Genomic DNA, 15751 nt, shown 5'->3' on the forward strand with positions numbered 1-15751 from the left:
TGGAGTGTCATCTGTATCGGTCATCTGTATCGAAAACCCTATTAGTAACAGGTATATTTTGGCGCCATGAGGTTTCGTTAGGGAGTGTTTGAAGACATACTGTATATGCAGGCTTAGAAACTAGTCGTAAACAGAAACCACTGCAATCAGAGCTTCCATAAAACGTTAATGTTGGTCCATTTTACAGGCCAATTATGTTGCAGTGCCGTAAACCACTTCCATCACTTTACATCATTTTCACGTTAATGCATTTCCTCTAATTGTTCTGAGGTCTTCCTACATGTGAGGTCAGATGCATATCGCAAATAATCTGTGTGACACTACACTTCCCCACTGTGATTAAACTCTGTGTGAGTGTGTGTGAGATCACTGTGGTGGCTTGGGCGTGTCGTTGCTCACATGATTTGTGTGTTATTTTGAAGGAACTTCACCCTCTAATTAGCCTAGTGCCACCATGAACTGATGAGCCTCCGTTCCTCTGCTCTCACCCTCAGCCTCACTGCGTGCTGCTGGCGTCCAAAGAGAACTCGGCTCCCGTCAAACTGGGTGGGTTCGGCGTGGCCATCCAGCTCGGAGAGTCCGGATTGGTGGCAGGAGGTAAAGTAGGAGTTCTCCCTCCGCAGGGTTCATAATACCCACGTTCCCATGATTTTCCCACTTTTCATGTGGGAAACCTGTATGTAAAAAAAATAAATTAAAACATCAACAGACATGTTTTCTGTGACTCTGCTTGTACTATTAAGCGTTTACAGGAAATCATCCATGCAATACTTTCTGAGAAGCTTTACAGGTGTTTTTCCTTTAAATTCTTCCCAGCTGGGTTTTATTTCTTTCTCCGTAATAAAAAAAGGTAAACTAAGCATGTGCGAGCACGCTCATGTTGGCTCATCACCAAGTCAAACATAGAGTTGACAACTTCAGTTTCGGAACTGAATCCAGTCCAAAGCACATCTATCAGACACTTTAGGTTTGTCTCAGATCCAGTAACTAGCAAAAAAAACGTTCATGTGCCTCACATGTTCTCATGTCAGAGCAACAAAACTCAATTAATTTTACCGGGATGTAAGTAACACAAAGTAGTTCATAAATGTGAGGAGAAAAAAGTGCCATGGTTTTCAAAATGAAAGAAACATTTTACATAACACCGCCAGAATGTGGCGTGTTTGTAATCATCCGGATGCTATAATTCTTAGTAATTCTTAGTAAAAGAGTGAACATCTCACTGTTCAAGTTCACATTCAACAATGGAAAGAGAATGGAAGAACTGCAGCCCTGCCACGGCCGATGACGTCTAAAAAGCGCCTGGACAAGGAGAGTGTCAGTTAGGGAAGAAGCTAAGACGTTCATGGTAACTCTGGAGGAGCTGCAGAGATCCACAGTTTACCGTTTTACATCTATTCTGCCTATTCTTAAAAAGTCTTAAATTCACGTATCTAAAATTAAGGCCTTAGTATGTAAGTTAGCCTTTAGCCTTAACTACAGTAATTATCGGCCTTAAATTGTATCATTAAAGGACTATTTAATCTTATGTAGTTTTTGTTCCTTGTGGGACTTTTGTGTCATGCATAAGTTTGAGTCGCGGTCAGACGTCTTCATCGCGTTCTGTGACTCATGGCGATTGAAGCTACCGCTAAACAGCTGCTAACATACCCTTGCTAGCTAGCTAGCTTTTTTGCATCTTTTCTGGCTGATCGGCTCGACACACAGGAAGTGACAAACGACAGCGACAAAAGTTGAACATTTTTCAAGTTTCTTGTGTCGTGTCTCTAGCCCACGTGTGCATGTTTATGTGTACAACCACAAAATTACACACGGACGAATGCAATTGGTCAGTTGGCTGGAGAAGAGCTAGTGATTGTCGCCTCGTGTTTGGTGACACAGGAATCAGAGTCAACACTGTGTGGCATAATGGGTCTGTAAACTTGCATAGTCAAAAGTTTCAGACTAACACCTGTAAACCCCACAGCCAGGTGTACTGGAACCAGATGGCTTCCCGTCTATCAGTCTACCATCAGCTGCTGGTGATGCTGGTCCGGGTTCTCAGAAGGAGACAGCAGCTGGTCCTCTTCCTGTTTTGCCTTTATTTAACAGAATATGCGACTGGGATCAGTGCAATTTAAAAATCAATCAATCAATCAAATTTTATTTGTATAGCACATTTCAGCAGCAAGGCATTTCACCTACATCATCATTACAAACACAGAAACACAATGCAAGATAGAATCAACAATCAAAACACAGCATTAAGTCAAGTTCCATCAATAAATTTGTAATTGATTACATTTCAAATACAAAAAGACTGATACCAGTTAAACGAGTTTCACTTTTTGTTATTTTGTGCTATAATTAAATACTCCACAAGCCCTAAAACGCGTCCACGTTCTTCATCTCCTCTACTTCTCTACTAACTTCTACAACTCCAGCCTTACAGTTTGAGTCGGTCTCACAATGAGGCTGACAAACTCCAGCCTCTGCTTTCCTTCTTTTTCCTACAAAATGCACTGATTCTCAGTCTTCCACAGAAACTATTTCTAATGAGTTTTCTGCTCATGAATTAATGAACTGAACAGCCTTGTGGATCTGTTCTGGATCATGTTACCATCGGCTTGTTGCAACCAACATATTTTAATTTCCGTTTCTGCATCTATGGAAATAACCGAAGATAATAAAGCTTAAAGGGGCAGTATTATGTAAAATCAATTTTTTTGAGCTTTACATCATGTTATAATGTTATTCCTCATCAAAAACTTACCTGGAGTGTTGCGTCTTTCTTGTATGTTTGAGAAATCCTTTTATCTCCCGTGGCAACCAATCAGCTGGGTGGACATAGCCCCGCCTTCAAGGACAAAGCCCATCCTCTGAATAGTTTACAAACTTTCAAGTTTCTGCCTCACAGAGCAGCCCTCCTTTGGGACTCCCCACTCAGCTCCTTCAGACTAGCCAGCAGCAATTAGCAAACATTTGCATCTGCGGAGCTCATTATAGCAGCTACTTCTCAGTAGTTGTTAAAGGGTTAATAGAAGAGCCATGCTGCGGTGACTTCCTGAAGGCGAAGTTTTCAAGCCAATTTCAAGCCTTTAAAATACAATGTCAAATTTCTTTTGAGCCATATTTGATATATGCAGCATTTTTTATAACAACTGAAGGTAACATTGTTACTTCACTGTGCTGTCAGATGATTCTGTGTGGTTGTACAACACACAATAGTGCCCCTTTAAAAATTGTAAAATAGAGCTATAAGCGGAAAACGTTGATCTGGTCAGCTGAAGGGTGGTGCAGCTCTCAGGTCCTGGATCAGGTCTTTGCAGCTCTCCTGTATCCTAAACACACAACTTTCACTTCTCATGTGTCTGCTGTGGATACTTCGACTCCTGGCACTTCTCTCTTTTGTTCTCTGACACCAGGCAGGGAGCGAGTTGCCACATTTTTACCTAATACCTCTTCGGAATTCACCTTGTTGTCGTTGGAAAAATACTGGCTTCATATGCGTCTTATCTTCAAAGGAAATGAGAACAAAGACTGCCTGAAGTACTGTACATGTCCCACGTTTTCCATTTAACTAGTTTTTCCTCTTTTTTGACTCTGACTCATCCTCTGACTTGGTTTTATTTTTTTGATGCCTGAAAAGTTGACTGGTCAGTGTTCTGTGGTTTAATAATCAAGATAATATTTCTTTGAAAACAGGCACTAAGACTTGATACTGTGACCAATCATGAAACAAGGAATAAACATTACATTTTGTCAAATGCCATTCGTAAGCAAATATTTAACAAATACATTGCTCAATGTTCCAGTTACTAGGAATCAGAGGAAGCTCTAAAAAGGTTTGTTTTTAGTCTTGATTTAAAGTAAATCAGTGTTTCAGAAGTTTTGCAGTTTCCTGGAAGTTTGTTCCAGATTTGATTAGAAGAAGTTGCATAGAAAAAAAATGTCTTCCTCCCACTGTCGGCCCCTCCTGTGTTGAAGTCGAGTTCATCTATAACAGATCCAGATGAACTGAAGTGATGAAGTATTCACACCTTTTTATTTATATATATATATATATGGATGAGAAAATATACACATATATATATACTGTATATGTGTGTGTGTGGGCGTGTGTGTATTTTTTTCACATTTTGTACCATGGCAACCGCCAACTTGAGTGTACTGTATTTAGATGTTACGTGATAGACCAACCCAATAAGGTGGTTCATATTAGGAAGTAAAGCAAAATGAGACATGGTTTTTACAATGTTAGCTCAGATGCTAATCGTTAAAGTTTGCTGTGTAGTTTTATTCAACCCCATTTACTCTGGTGGCCCTGAATAAAATCCAGTACAACCACTCAGAAGTCTCCTATGCCATTACTTGTCGGACTTTAATTTGAAGGGGGAAAAAACTACAAATACATATTTTTTTCCTTCCACTTCACAATTATGTGTCGCATTGTGTCGTCCTAGCTAGGCCTGTCACAGTAACAAATTTTGCTGGACGATAAATTGTCCCAGGACTTATTGCGATAAACGATAACATTGTTGTTTTGAGACGATTTTCAAGTAAGAGTGGCATAAAAATGCAAGAACCGATTCTCAGATCGATAAACTTTAAATTCTAATGAACATTTAAACACTGGAACTGGATGACATTTGGAATATCTAATATAAATAAAAAAGGAACAACAAATGAAATAAATTATTAAGTCTCTGTAAATAAAATTATTTTTCAAAAAAAGGGATAGTTGAGACCAAAACACTAGACTGAAGTCACAGTAGTCTTTTATCTTTCAGTTTGTGGTAAAAAAAAAAAAAAAGAGAGAGAAAGAGAGAAACAATAAATCAAGCAAATGAAAATTAGAGTTTCTTTTATCATGCAATTAACTGATTTACTGTGACTGGCCTAGTCCTGTCAGATAAAACTGCTATAAAATCCATTGATGTTTATGGTTGCAACATGATCAGATATGAAAACAAAATATGTGCGATAACTCTTCCAAAGTATGCGTTGGTACAAGCTAGTTCCAGGTAATACAATCTTTTTTTTGCTTTAATCATCAGGAGCTCTTCAGTCTTTGCTGCAACATAACCAGCTGAAGTGAATACCAGAAGATCCTGGCTTGGTTTATATATGTTATAAAATTATAAAAACAGTCTTGGTTGTGTGGTTTGTGGCTGCGGGCAGATAAACCTCTGCTGGCTCCCACATCCCCTGAGAGTCTGCTTGAACTGGACGTCGTTTGACTTAAACAATGTTTCTACCATAAGAGGCAGCAAAACACGTTGAATGCCAGAGCTAAGAAATACATTTTAAAACGGCTGTTTGGACGGTAAAAGAAGAAGCTTTCTTTACGTGTTCAGAGTGAAAAAGTAGAAAGGTTTGTTTCCTCTTTCTGTCCGCCACTCATCTGCTGTTAGCCGCTTGGCAAATAAACTCTGACCCTATCATTTGAAAACGAGGAAGGCTTCTTAATCCCTTCCTCTTGTCTCTATTGTGTAAAATTAGAAGTTGGAACGGGATTGCGGGGCTGTAATTGTTTCATGTGGACGATCGTGATTTACCTGCGTGTCTCTGTGGCCGCAGGGCGTGTGGGGACGCCCCACTTCATGGCGCCGGAGGTGGTGAAGAGGGAGCCGTACGGGAAGCCTGTGGATGTGTGGGGCTGCGGGGTCATCCTCTTCATCCTGCTGTCGGGCTGCCTGCCCTTCTACGGCACCAAGGAGCGACTGTTCGAAGCCATCTGCAGGGGCAAATACAAGGTCAGGGGTCACAATACGGAACCGGCCGAAGTCAGCCACCCATCATGAGTCGACACACCGTCGGTTTCACCAGAACCTCCATCAGGCAGCATGTAGAAAGAGAGACATACTGCCTAATGTAAAAGGAAAAGATCCTTATAAATGATATTATTTATCATTTAAATAATAATAATTTATAATTATATTATTCTCAATAATTTAAAGAATTATTTAAATTATAAATTAAGTCATTTATAATTTTGGATTTTATAAAAATTATTCTAAAAAATGTTTATAAAATAATGTATAATGTATTTTTCTTCAAACTACTCTTTCTCATCCAAATTTTTTTGCTTACGTCAGCATGTTCACTTTAAGCTCTAAACGAATCAAATAACCAAATAAATTAATTAAAAGAGAAAGATTGAGACACGACAGCAGCTGCTAACAGATTTTTAAAAAAATGTTTTTAAATACTTTATTTTTAATGATCCACACACCGACATTGCTTTGATTTTCTCAACTCTCTAAAGATGTAGAGCTTCCAGAATGTGCAATGCAAGGCAAAGTTTGGAGGACTCTCAATCACAGTTACCACAGTAACAAACCTGCCTTCATACATACTAACTATTACCTTACACAACCAAATGATGAACCAACTGTCAACTTACACCACCATTCATTTCCCTTTTTTTCTACAAGTCTGTAATCGTTTTGCGTGACCCACTCTCACCACTACGTTTTACTTGAACACTTTTACGCTGTAAGCATAGCAGACCTTCTCTACACAGGAGGCCTTATGCTGGCGGGCGAGAGTGGAGCGCGTTAAAGCGCAGCACGCTGAACATGCTTTTTGTCTCGTTCTTGTATAGATGAATCCCCGTCAGTGGAACCACATCTCGGAGAGCGCCAAGGATCTGGTGAGGCGCATGCTGATGCTGGACCCAGCGGAGAGGATCACCGTGTACGAGGCTCTGAACCATCCCTGGCTCAAGGTAACGCCGCGTTCTGAAACACTGGGGGGGGGGGGAAAAAAACAAAAAAAAAACTCTGCTCAGTGTTGGGTTTCTATCTCACGCTGCCGCTAAAAGAAATCTATAAATGTCCTTCCTCCTTTGGAGAAACATGCTGCTCTTTCATTCTTACTCATCGAAAGTTTGGACTTTTTCAAACTTTCAGCCTGTTTGGTGTAAAAGACCACGGTGGAAGGGAGACTCGTAGCCTGAAGCTGGAGCGAAATCACCGTCCTCGCTGTGTAAAGACTAAACCGGTGACGGGAAGCGGCGGCTCGGCGGTGGTGCCGCTCGTCTTGTTACTGCAGTCGCTTTCATCGCGTCTCCTTCTGTGGGCAGTGGCAGTGGAGACGTGGACATGATTTCTTGACAGCTCGGCACGCCTGGGAGCCGCCTGACGCGTCAGGCAGTCGTGAACCTTTCAAAGCCAAGTCTGGTTTCGCTTTTGATTTTTTTTCAGCACTGCTGGAAAAGTTTGGCGCCTGGATTCACAAATGTTCTGACACGACAGTTTCTGTTTTCGACACATGAGAATTGGCCAGGCTGAATACTTACCCTGAATATCTTTGGCACATAACAATCAAGGATTCACACCTATAGTCCAATCATTAGATACATTTTATATACATTTTGTAACTGCGGTGTTTCCTTTAAATAAGAAACACAATTAAAATCACACTTGAATCCATTCGTTCACGTGATAAGTTATTAAAAAAGCGTGCCGTGCCATCCTGCCTTGTGTCAGTGATTCAGCCTGATGGTATTTTCGTATTTTCTTTCCACCCATCGGGCCTCTTGCATTGTTTAAATACCACAACCTTCCTCAGCATAGTTTCTGATCCAGTCCATCCCGCTGAGACCACAGTGGACTCTTAGCTCAGTAGCTCAGTAAGAGTCTCTTAGCTCCTATCATGTCATCTTAATCATGACTAATGAGTTCAGTGCCGTCCGGTCGTCTGAACAGTCTCTGGATCTCAGTCCAGTGTGGAAGATCTGCGATGAGGCGGAACGGGAGATTCACAACGTGGATGTTCAGCCGGCAAATCTTCAACAACAGACGTGTCAACATGGAGCAAAGTCTCCGAGGAATGTCTCCAACACCTTTTTGAATCTCTGTCACAAAGAATTAAGGCTGTCCCAAACCAAAAAGGAAGATGCAAGCCTAACATGATGATTTAATTTCTAGTTATGTTTTTTGTCCTAGGTGCACAGTGGAGTGTTATCGTAGATCCTTTCTTCCTGCAGCTGTTACCAACAAAATCCAGTCCCTGCTGTTATTTTTCCATTTCTTGTAGTCGGTTTTTAAAAGCTCAATTACACAAGAACATTACGTTTTACAATATTAACCTTTAGACCTTACCGTACTGCAGGGGTGTCCAACTCATTTTCATGTTGGGTCATGTCAAAAACCTGAATGTTCTTAAAGGGCCGGTTGTTCCAGGATGTACTGATAAAACCCTTTAAATTGCTACAAAATATCAATAAATAGTTGTTTCACCATTCAATAGGTGTTTCTTAAAATTAAATAAGATTGAAAATTTTTTCACAATGATCAGTCCATCCAGGATTCTGTGATTTTTTAAATTTTTTTTATTTTTTTGTGGTTTTATTTGCAATCAAAATCACAGATTTTGTGGCGCTAATTTAGAATCATTTGTAAGGAGTTTTTATGATGTTTGTGCTAATTTGTTAAATGTGACTTTTTATTAAACGCTGTATCGGTCACAGATAATAACTTGACATACATTAAGGCTGAGGGAGCAGTCACTCAAACCCAAAGTTTTTGGCCAATTTTGAGGAAAAAATGTCAGTAAAGTCAGAAAAATTTTTGGGATCTGTTGATTTTGTGCAAATTTTGTGGATTTGTAAAAAACTGGAGGATCTTATTGATATTCTGAGTCTAGACGGCCACACAAAAAAACCACGGCGGGCCACATTTGGCCCCCGAGCCTTGAGTTTGACACATGTGCTACACAGTCTTTATTTCTCATTGAAGGTACACCTACACCCCCCCCCCCCCCAAAAAAAACCAATACATTTTTACTCTGTTCTATAGATAATAACCCACTGAGGAAGGAAGGGCACTCTGTGATCTGTCGTTAATCTCTAGCTGTGTAAGATTAGCCGCCATTACAGCAGAAGAAAGCAGAGAAAGTTCAGAGGAGCTTGATTGGTTCAGATCCTCTCTGTCAGCTTTCCATTTCAAAACACTGAGTGTGAAACACACTTCACGCTCCACTCCAGGTGAAGGGTGTATCTCGAGCTTTTTTTCTCTGTAATCTAAAGCCGGTGCCAGGTTTTGGTCAGGATGAAGACTGAGTGGAATGAAAATGCCACTCAGGCAGGTATGTGACAATATCACATACCTGCAGCGCTGAGGTAATGCTCGAACTGCCAGATGTGATCTGTGCGACGCACGGTTTATTTTTGGATGAACTTACACAGCGGTTGCTCTGTTTTGGACATTTTTCTGTAAAGCGCATCAGACCTCGGCGTGGAAAATCTGTTTTTGACGGATTCGTTGAAACTCGATAGAGTTCTGAGGAAGACCTCTGTTTTTCATTAGTCAGGTTGTGGATGGAATGACTCTCTTCCTGTGCCCAGATTGTGGATGTAAACTCTTACCTGAAACCATGATCTAAAAGCCAAAGAGGCGCCTGTCATGACCCAGTTTTCTGGAATGGGGTCATACTCCAATAGTCTCCTGAGTTTCCTAACTTCTCTCTTTTCCAACCGAAGCAGTTTTGATAGTAGTGAGCTCACAGTGATGACTCAAGGAGAAAAAAAAAGTCCCCGTTGTTTAAATGCTTTGTGCATTAATGTAGGGTAACGTTTGGAAAGTTTTTCCAGCCTGGTTAATTTCTTCTACTTCTTATTCTTCTTCTTTTGTCACGGTTCTGCCTCTCCTCTGAAACAGACTGCATGTTCAGAGTTTCACAGATGGCCGTGAGGGAAGAGTGAGATGATGATCCGTTCAGGCGCATTTGAGAAACTTAAGCTTTTAAGCAAATTAGATTTTATCCATAAAAGGCGATAATTTCTAAACATGGCTATTTTGTCCAGCTGCAGCTTCTGTATGGTATTTAAATTGGCTTTAGTGTGAAGGCCAGTGAACATTGGTGAACAAAAAGCATCACCAACCTTTGAACTCACAAGGCAAATACGAAAATTTGCCATGCAGATTATAAATATTAAGCCAAATGTTCTTGTTAGCTTCTAGCTGTTCCTGTTAGAGGTGGAGCTAAGAAAGTAAAAGTTGAAAGAACGTAAAGATGGCCACCGATGATGCCAAGACGGGAATAAAAAGGTGAAGGTTCTGTTTCTCGTTTTCCGCAGGAGAGGGACCGGTACGCTTACAAAATCCATCTGCCAGAGACCGTGGAGCAGCTGAGGAAGTTCAATGCCAGGCGGAAGCTCAAGGTTCCTGTCCGTCCGTCCGTCCGCCATGGAATGTTCCGGAGGTTTGGCGGCGACGAGGCACCGCGGCTTTAACGCTCCCTGTGTCGTTTCAGGGAGCCGTGTTGGCGGCCGTGTCCAGTCACAAGTTCAACTCCTTCTATGGCGATCCACCGGAGGAACTCAACGACTTCTCCGAAGACCCCACCTCCTCAGGTGCCGCCTCCGCACACAACCTCCACTCTGGTCGAGAACGCGGCTGCCTTCCAGTGTTTATCCTTTTCGTCCTGATTGCTGCTGTCTCTGTTCCTCTCCAGCTGCTCTTAAACGAGCAGAAAATGAACACAGGGGACTGTGCTCATTATCTCATTAAGCAGGTTAATGGATGCTAAGCATTGCTGCAGGGCACGCTTTTTGTTTTTTCTCCTGGTTTTGTTTCAAAGAGCTTGGTGGCCTTTAGGAGAAGAAGGAACTTTCCTGGTCTTTTCTCTGCAGTGCACATGTCTTCAGTTTGTTTCTAACTGTTGTGAGATCAACAGAGGGATTATTTGTTTGTAAACACGACAGAAACCAACCTGCCCGCCTTTAAACTGTCGCTGGTTGTCCTGGTGACCCAGCTTTCTTAGCGTTAGCTATCATGTTGTCAGTGTATCACAACTGACATTATCAATACCAAATGAAGGTCTGGTGGCGACGGCGGTAGGAGTTCGCCCTGCAATCAGTGGATCGCTGGTTTGATTCCCGGTCTGCCCACCCTTGATGTTTGTGTCCCTGGGTGAGACAGCAGCCCCATTTCTATCAGGGGCTTCACCAGTGTGTGACTGAGCCCCTTGATATATCAATTGGAGATACAATTATAATAACATTATAAGCTTGATTATTGTTATTAATGACCTAAACGCATTGGTGAGTGGATAAATATCCAGAAAACATGGCCCAGACTTCAGCGGATATCACTTACTGGGAATATTACTTACTGGGAATTTTGTTCATGACAGGATCACCAGCTTTTAATGAGACGACTCAATGCTTCTCATTGAAAGCTGGTGATCCTATCATTGAGTCCCTCTAAATGATAGAGGGAGGCCCACACCAAGGGCAAGGGCCCCCTTGCCTTTGGTGTGCAAGGGCACCAAAATAGGGTTTTCTAAATCGGTTCACTTATTCTTTAAAGAAAGAATAAATGAAATGCAATCATCTTTACCTATTTTGGTCCCAATTAGGGGTCATTTTGACTGCAGGAGATTCAGCCCTGTTCTAGGTCAACCATTTCTAGGCGGGGGAAATAAAAATAGATGCTAGTTTTCACAGTATTGGTGACCCTAATAGAAAAGCCCCACAAATTTCACATATCGTCACATACCTGAAATAATGGCCTCAGTCTTTTTTTTTAACCAAAATTGATTGTTTTTGTTGTTGTTTTTTTTACCATCTTCTGGATAGAAAGATGGTTAAAAAAAAAGTGACTATTGTCAAAAAAGAATGAACATTATTTTAGGAAGATGATCTGGTGAGGGTGAAGAGAGGTGATCTTCGTTGGCTGCGAGTTGTAAATAACTTTATTAGCCTAACTGTAAATAGTTTCTAACTAGAAACGTAGAATAATATATTCCTGGTTTCTTTCTGTATTTACATGCGCAGCACAGTGGGTGCTGACGCAGCGCGACGTCGATTGATATTCCCTATACAGCAGCACATTTGCCTTTTTCCAAAGTGTCACTCTGTTTCTTTGTGTCTCTCTCTCTGTTAATGCTTCCCCTGGGCTAGGACTTCTAGCAGCAGAACGTAGGTATCCAGGCGCTTAGCGCGCGCGTGTGTGTGTGTGTGTGTGTGGGATTCTCTATATGCAGCAGAAAGTTGTCTTTGATGTTTGTTGTTCTCCAGCTTCAAGCGTCCGTATGAGCTGTGGCAATTTAGTCGACGTTTCAGGTGTTTAAAGAGGAAACATGAGTAGTTTGTTTTGTTCATTTATGCTGTAATTTAATTGTGGAAATGATCTAAAAGAAAAAAAAAAAAATTTAAAAATCTCAAAAACTTTATTCCACTACCTTCATGATCATTAACTACTTTTACTTTGAGTTGCTCCGTCACTAAAGGACAAAAAGATACACTGATGTTTTGTGTGGTTTTTTTTAACATGATACATGTGAAACGAACGGTGACGAGCCTGTGACCTCTGACCTCGCAGGCGCTGTGTCTCAAGTGCTGGACAGTTTAGAGGAGATCCACGCTCTGACGGACTGCAGCGAGAAAGACCTCGACTTCCTCCACAGCGTTTTCCAGGACCAGCATCTACACACGCTGCTCGACGTAAGTGTCCCTCCCACACACACACACACGCCGTGACATCATCATCGCCAAATACATAAGCGTTCACACACTCTGACCCCTCTGAGGTGGCTCACATCTGGCTCGACTCTCTCCACATCGTGATGACTGACGAACAGCTGCAGCCGCCGTAGCCGTCATGTGACCTCAGAGCCTCTGATCAAAGGATGTTTGAGAGGCTTTAATCCGACAAGACACTTTATTTAGACCTTTAGCTGCTGGTGATTCCAACAGTCTCTCACATATTTAGCACCAAAGAAAAGCTTGATTATTATTCACAGATTATTATACTGTGAATAATAATTGCAGTCAATCCATACATTTTTTTTTTCTGCTATTGACTCTTGTTTGGTGTTATTTGAGATTCAATGCTTTTATTGTCATATGCACAGTATTTGTTAACATAATGATAAACAAAAAAACAAAAAAAAAAAAACAGGGATGCACCATATTGGATTTTTGGTTGATATCTGATATGCCGATATAGTAAAACTCATTTAACCGATACCAATACTGATATTTTTTCCCTATACCTGCTTACTGAAACTATACGGCTTTCTCTACTGTGGAATTAAAATGCTGCATTATCTTTGTCAACTTTTTCAACTTGCATTATGTTTAATGTCAAATTTATTCATGACATCTGCTCTCTCTAAGACAATGACAGCACTCAGTTTTTTTATATATAAAAAAGTTAAGTACTGCAGTTTTAAAGCACAGGAAAAATTAATTAATGGAAATAATCTGCAGTGGAGCTAGTACATTTCTTTAACAATATTAAGAAATTATTGACTTAAGCAAGTTAATATATCTTGCTGAATAGTTTTATGTAAATTAGTTTTCTCTTATTTCATTTCTAATCAGATATTTGCTCTAGAAAATAGAGCAAAAATGCTTGGTAAGATTTTGTGTTTTTGCAGTGTACCTGCATCTATCCACACTCAGACTTGTTATCCATCAACACTTTTCTGTCATAGTTTTTATTTTTGAGTAGGGTTTTTTTTGTTTTTGTTTGTCTAATGAGACAAGTCGACCGGTTCTGTGCAGTAAAACCCTGAGAGAGAATTTCAACAGCTGCGTCTGACTGCAGCACCTCAGACCCAGGATGAGATCATGGGAACCGAACCGACATCAGCTTGATTCGTGACGTAAATGAACCAGACCTGTCATCAGCGCGCGGACCTGATTTCCACAGGCTGCCAGCGTGTGCATGTCTGAGCGCGGCCTGCTGCCTGTCAGGCCTCGCCGCCGTCAGTCACTGTCAGGCCTCGTTTTCCTCACAAACACGTTTCATCTTACAGTCGTTCGGCCGTTGAGGAGTTTTCGAGCTCGGTAATTTGACGTGCTGACAGCGAGGCAAGTCACTCTGCTCTTCTGTCTGACTGTGTTAGAAAATCTAATTGTCTTTGCTCTTCTGTTGAAAACATTTACTGTCAAGTCAAGTCCCACTAAAATCCTCATTTATCTGCAGCACTCATTACCATGAGTAATCGACATGGTGAATTTTTGTAGAGGATTTCTTACAAAGGTATGGATAAATAAAACGACAACAACAACAAAACGTCTGGCAATCGTCATAGAAACTGCAGCATTTGGTTATCATCGTCCTTGCTCACAGTCTTTCTTTTTATCAAACTATTTTCATATCTAAATAACAGTATTTCATACGATAGACGAAGTGAAAGGATATTTTGCACATTTTGTTTTTATCCTGAATGAGTCAGTTTGCTGGGTCGCCTGTGCAGCTTGTGTCAGACTTTAAATAGGATTTCCTATAGGGCCTCATGAAATATGTATTATTATTTTTCACATTCTGTTCTTGTTTTTTTTTCTCTCCAAATTCAACTTTATCCATGTAAATGTTTCTGAATTCCATCTTTTTACATTTTAAACATATCTATGAACTCAAAACGTATGTAATCAATTAGTTTTGTGTTATTTACAGCCATGTCTTGGTGGACTTGCAGTTATACCCTACTCTTAATCTTTTACAAATAATGAAGTTTAGATGTTCATAGTTTCGAATAATTTAACTCTGTTAAAGTTGACTCTGCTTAACTTCTCCACAACTTTGTCTGCTGGGATTTTATGAAGCTGTTTTAACAGGACGACTGCATTTCTACTGAATTTACACTTTCTTAGTCCATCCATCCATTTTCTAACACCCTTGTCCCTAGTGGGGTCAGGAGGTGCTGGTCTCTATCTCCAGCTAAAGTTCCGGGCGAGAGACGGGGTTCACCCTGGACAGGTCCCCAGTCTGTCACAGGGCAACACAGAGACAGACAGGACACACACACACACTCACACCTAGGGAGAATTTAGAGAGACCATTTAACCTGTGGGAGGACGCCGGAGTACACGGAGAGAACCCACGCATGCACAGGAAGAACAAGCAAACTCCGTGCAGAAAGACCCCAGACCGGGAATCGAACCCGGTCAGACTTTGTTAGTCTTTCTCTTAATGTGCTACCTCTGCTAAATAATCACATAATGCAAGCACAAATCTGTTTGCTGTGATTTATTTTTGGGACTATAGACTATAAGCCTTATAGTCATAAAAACAAAAGTAATGATAAAATCCTCTTGTTATTTTTACTGGGTTCCTAGCGGTCTGGGTGTGGCCAACAGAGAGGATCTAGCATCTTGTTAAAGGGGCAGTATTATCTAAAATGTGCTTTTTTTATAGCTTTACTTCATGTTATAATGTTACTCCATCATCAAAAACATACTTAGAGTGTTGCCTTGATTCTTTCATGAATGAAGGCATGTTTGAGAAATCCATCAACCTCCCATGGCAAATATTCCGCTGTGAAAAAAGCCGGGTGGACCTATCCCCCCCTTCAAGATGCAGATTCTCCTCTGAGCTCCAGTTTCCAGGGTTCCAAGCTTGTGAGCAACCCTTCCTCTGTAACTCCCCCACTCAGCTCCTTCAGACTCGTCAGCAGCAATTAGCTAACATCTGGTGGACCTGAGCATCTGCTGAGCTCATTACAGGAGCTACTTCTCAATGTAACGCTGGTTGTTAAAGGGTTATTAGAGGAGCCATGTTGTGATGACTTCCTGAAGGAGCAGCAATTTTTAAAGAGACAGAGACCCAATTTCAATGGATTAGATTACAAAGCCAAATTTTTTAAGTCATATTTGACACATACATCATTTTTGTAACATCTGAAGTTAAGATAGTTACTTGATTGTGCTGTAAGATAGCACTATATGCCTAGAAAATATACAATACTGCCTATTTAATTCCCACACAGGCTCTGAACAGTCAGCTAGCTGCTCTCTGCTGCTCTCCGTGAC

The 15751-nt window shown here is 40.9% G+C and overlaps 1 protein-coding gene across 11 annotated transcripts in view; it reads left to right on the plus strand.

The window, feature by feature from the left end:
* Nucleotides 1-15751, plus strand: part of caska (calcium/calmodulin-dependent serine protein kinase a) — a 147806-nt gene that overhangs the window by 94337 nt on the left and 37718 nt on the right. For 7 of the 11 annotated variants that reach the window (XM_032566746.1, XM_032566745.1, XM_032566751.1 and 4 more), the window contains exons 6-12: nt 495-597; nt 5560-5735; nt 6587-6709; nt 10064-10147; nt 10240-10339; nt 11891-11908; nt 12312-12433. In XM_032566746.1, the coding sequence (XP_032422637.1) occupies nt 495-597; nt 5560-5735; nt 6587-6709; nt 10064-10147; nt 10240-10339; nt 11891-11908; nt 12312-12433 (726 nt within the window). The remainder of the gene's footprint in view (nt 1-494; nt 598-5559; nt 5736-6586; nt 6710-10063; nt 10148-10239; nt 10340-11890; nt 11909-12311; nt 12434-15751) is intronic. The other 4 variants (XM_032566756.1, XM_032566747.1, XM_032566750.1 and 1 more) reach the window with 1 other exon arrangement.

The sequence above is a fragment of the Xiphophorus hellerii genome, chromosome 7 (assembly GCF_003331165.1).
Source record: "Xiphophorus hellerii strain 12219 chromosome 7, Xiphophorus_hellerii-4.1, whole genome shotgun sequence".
NCBI classification, from domain to species: Eukaryota; Metazoa; Chordata; class Actinopteri; order Cyprinodontiformes; family Poeciliidae; genus Xiphophorus; species Xiphophorus hellerii.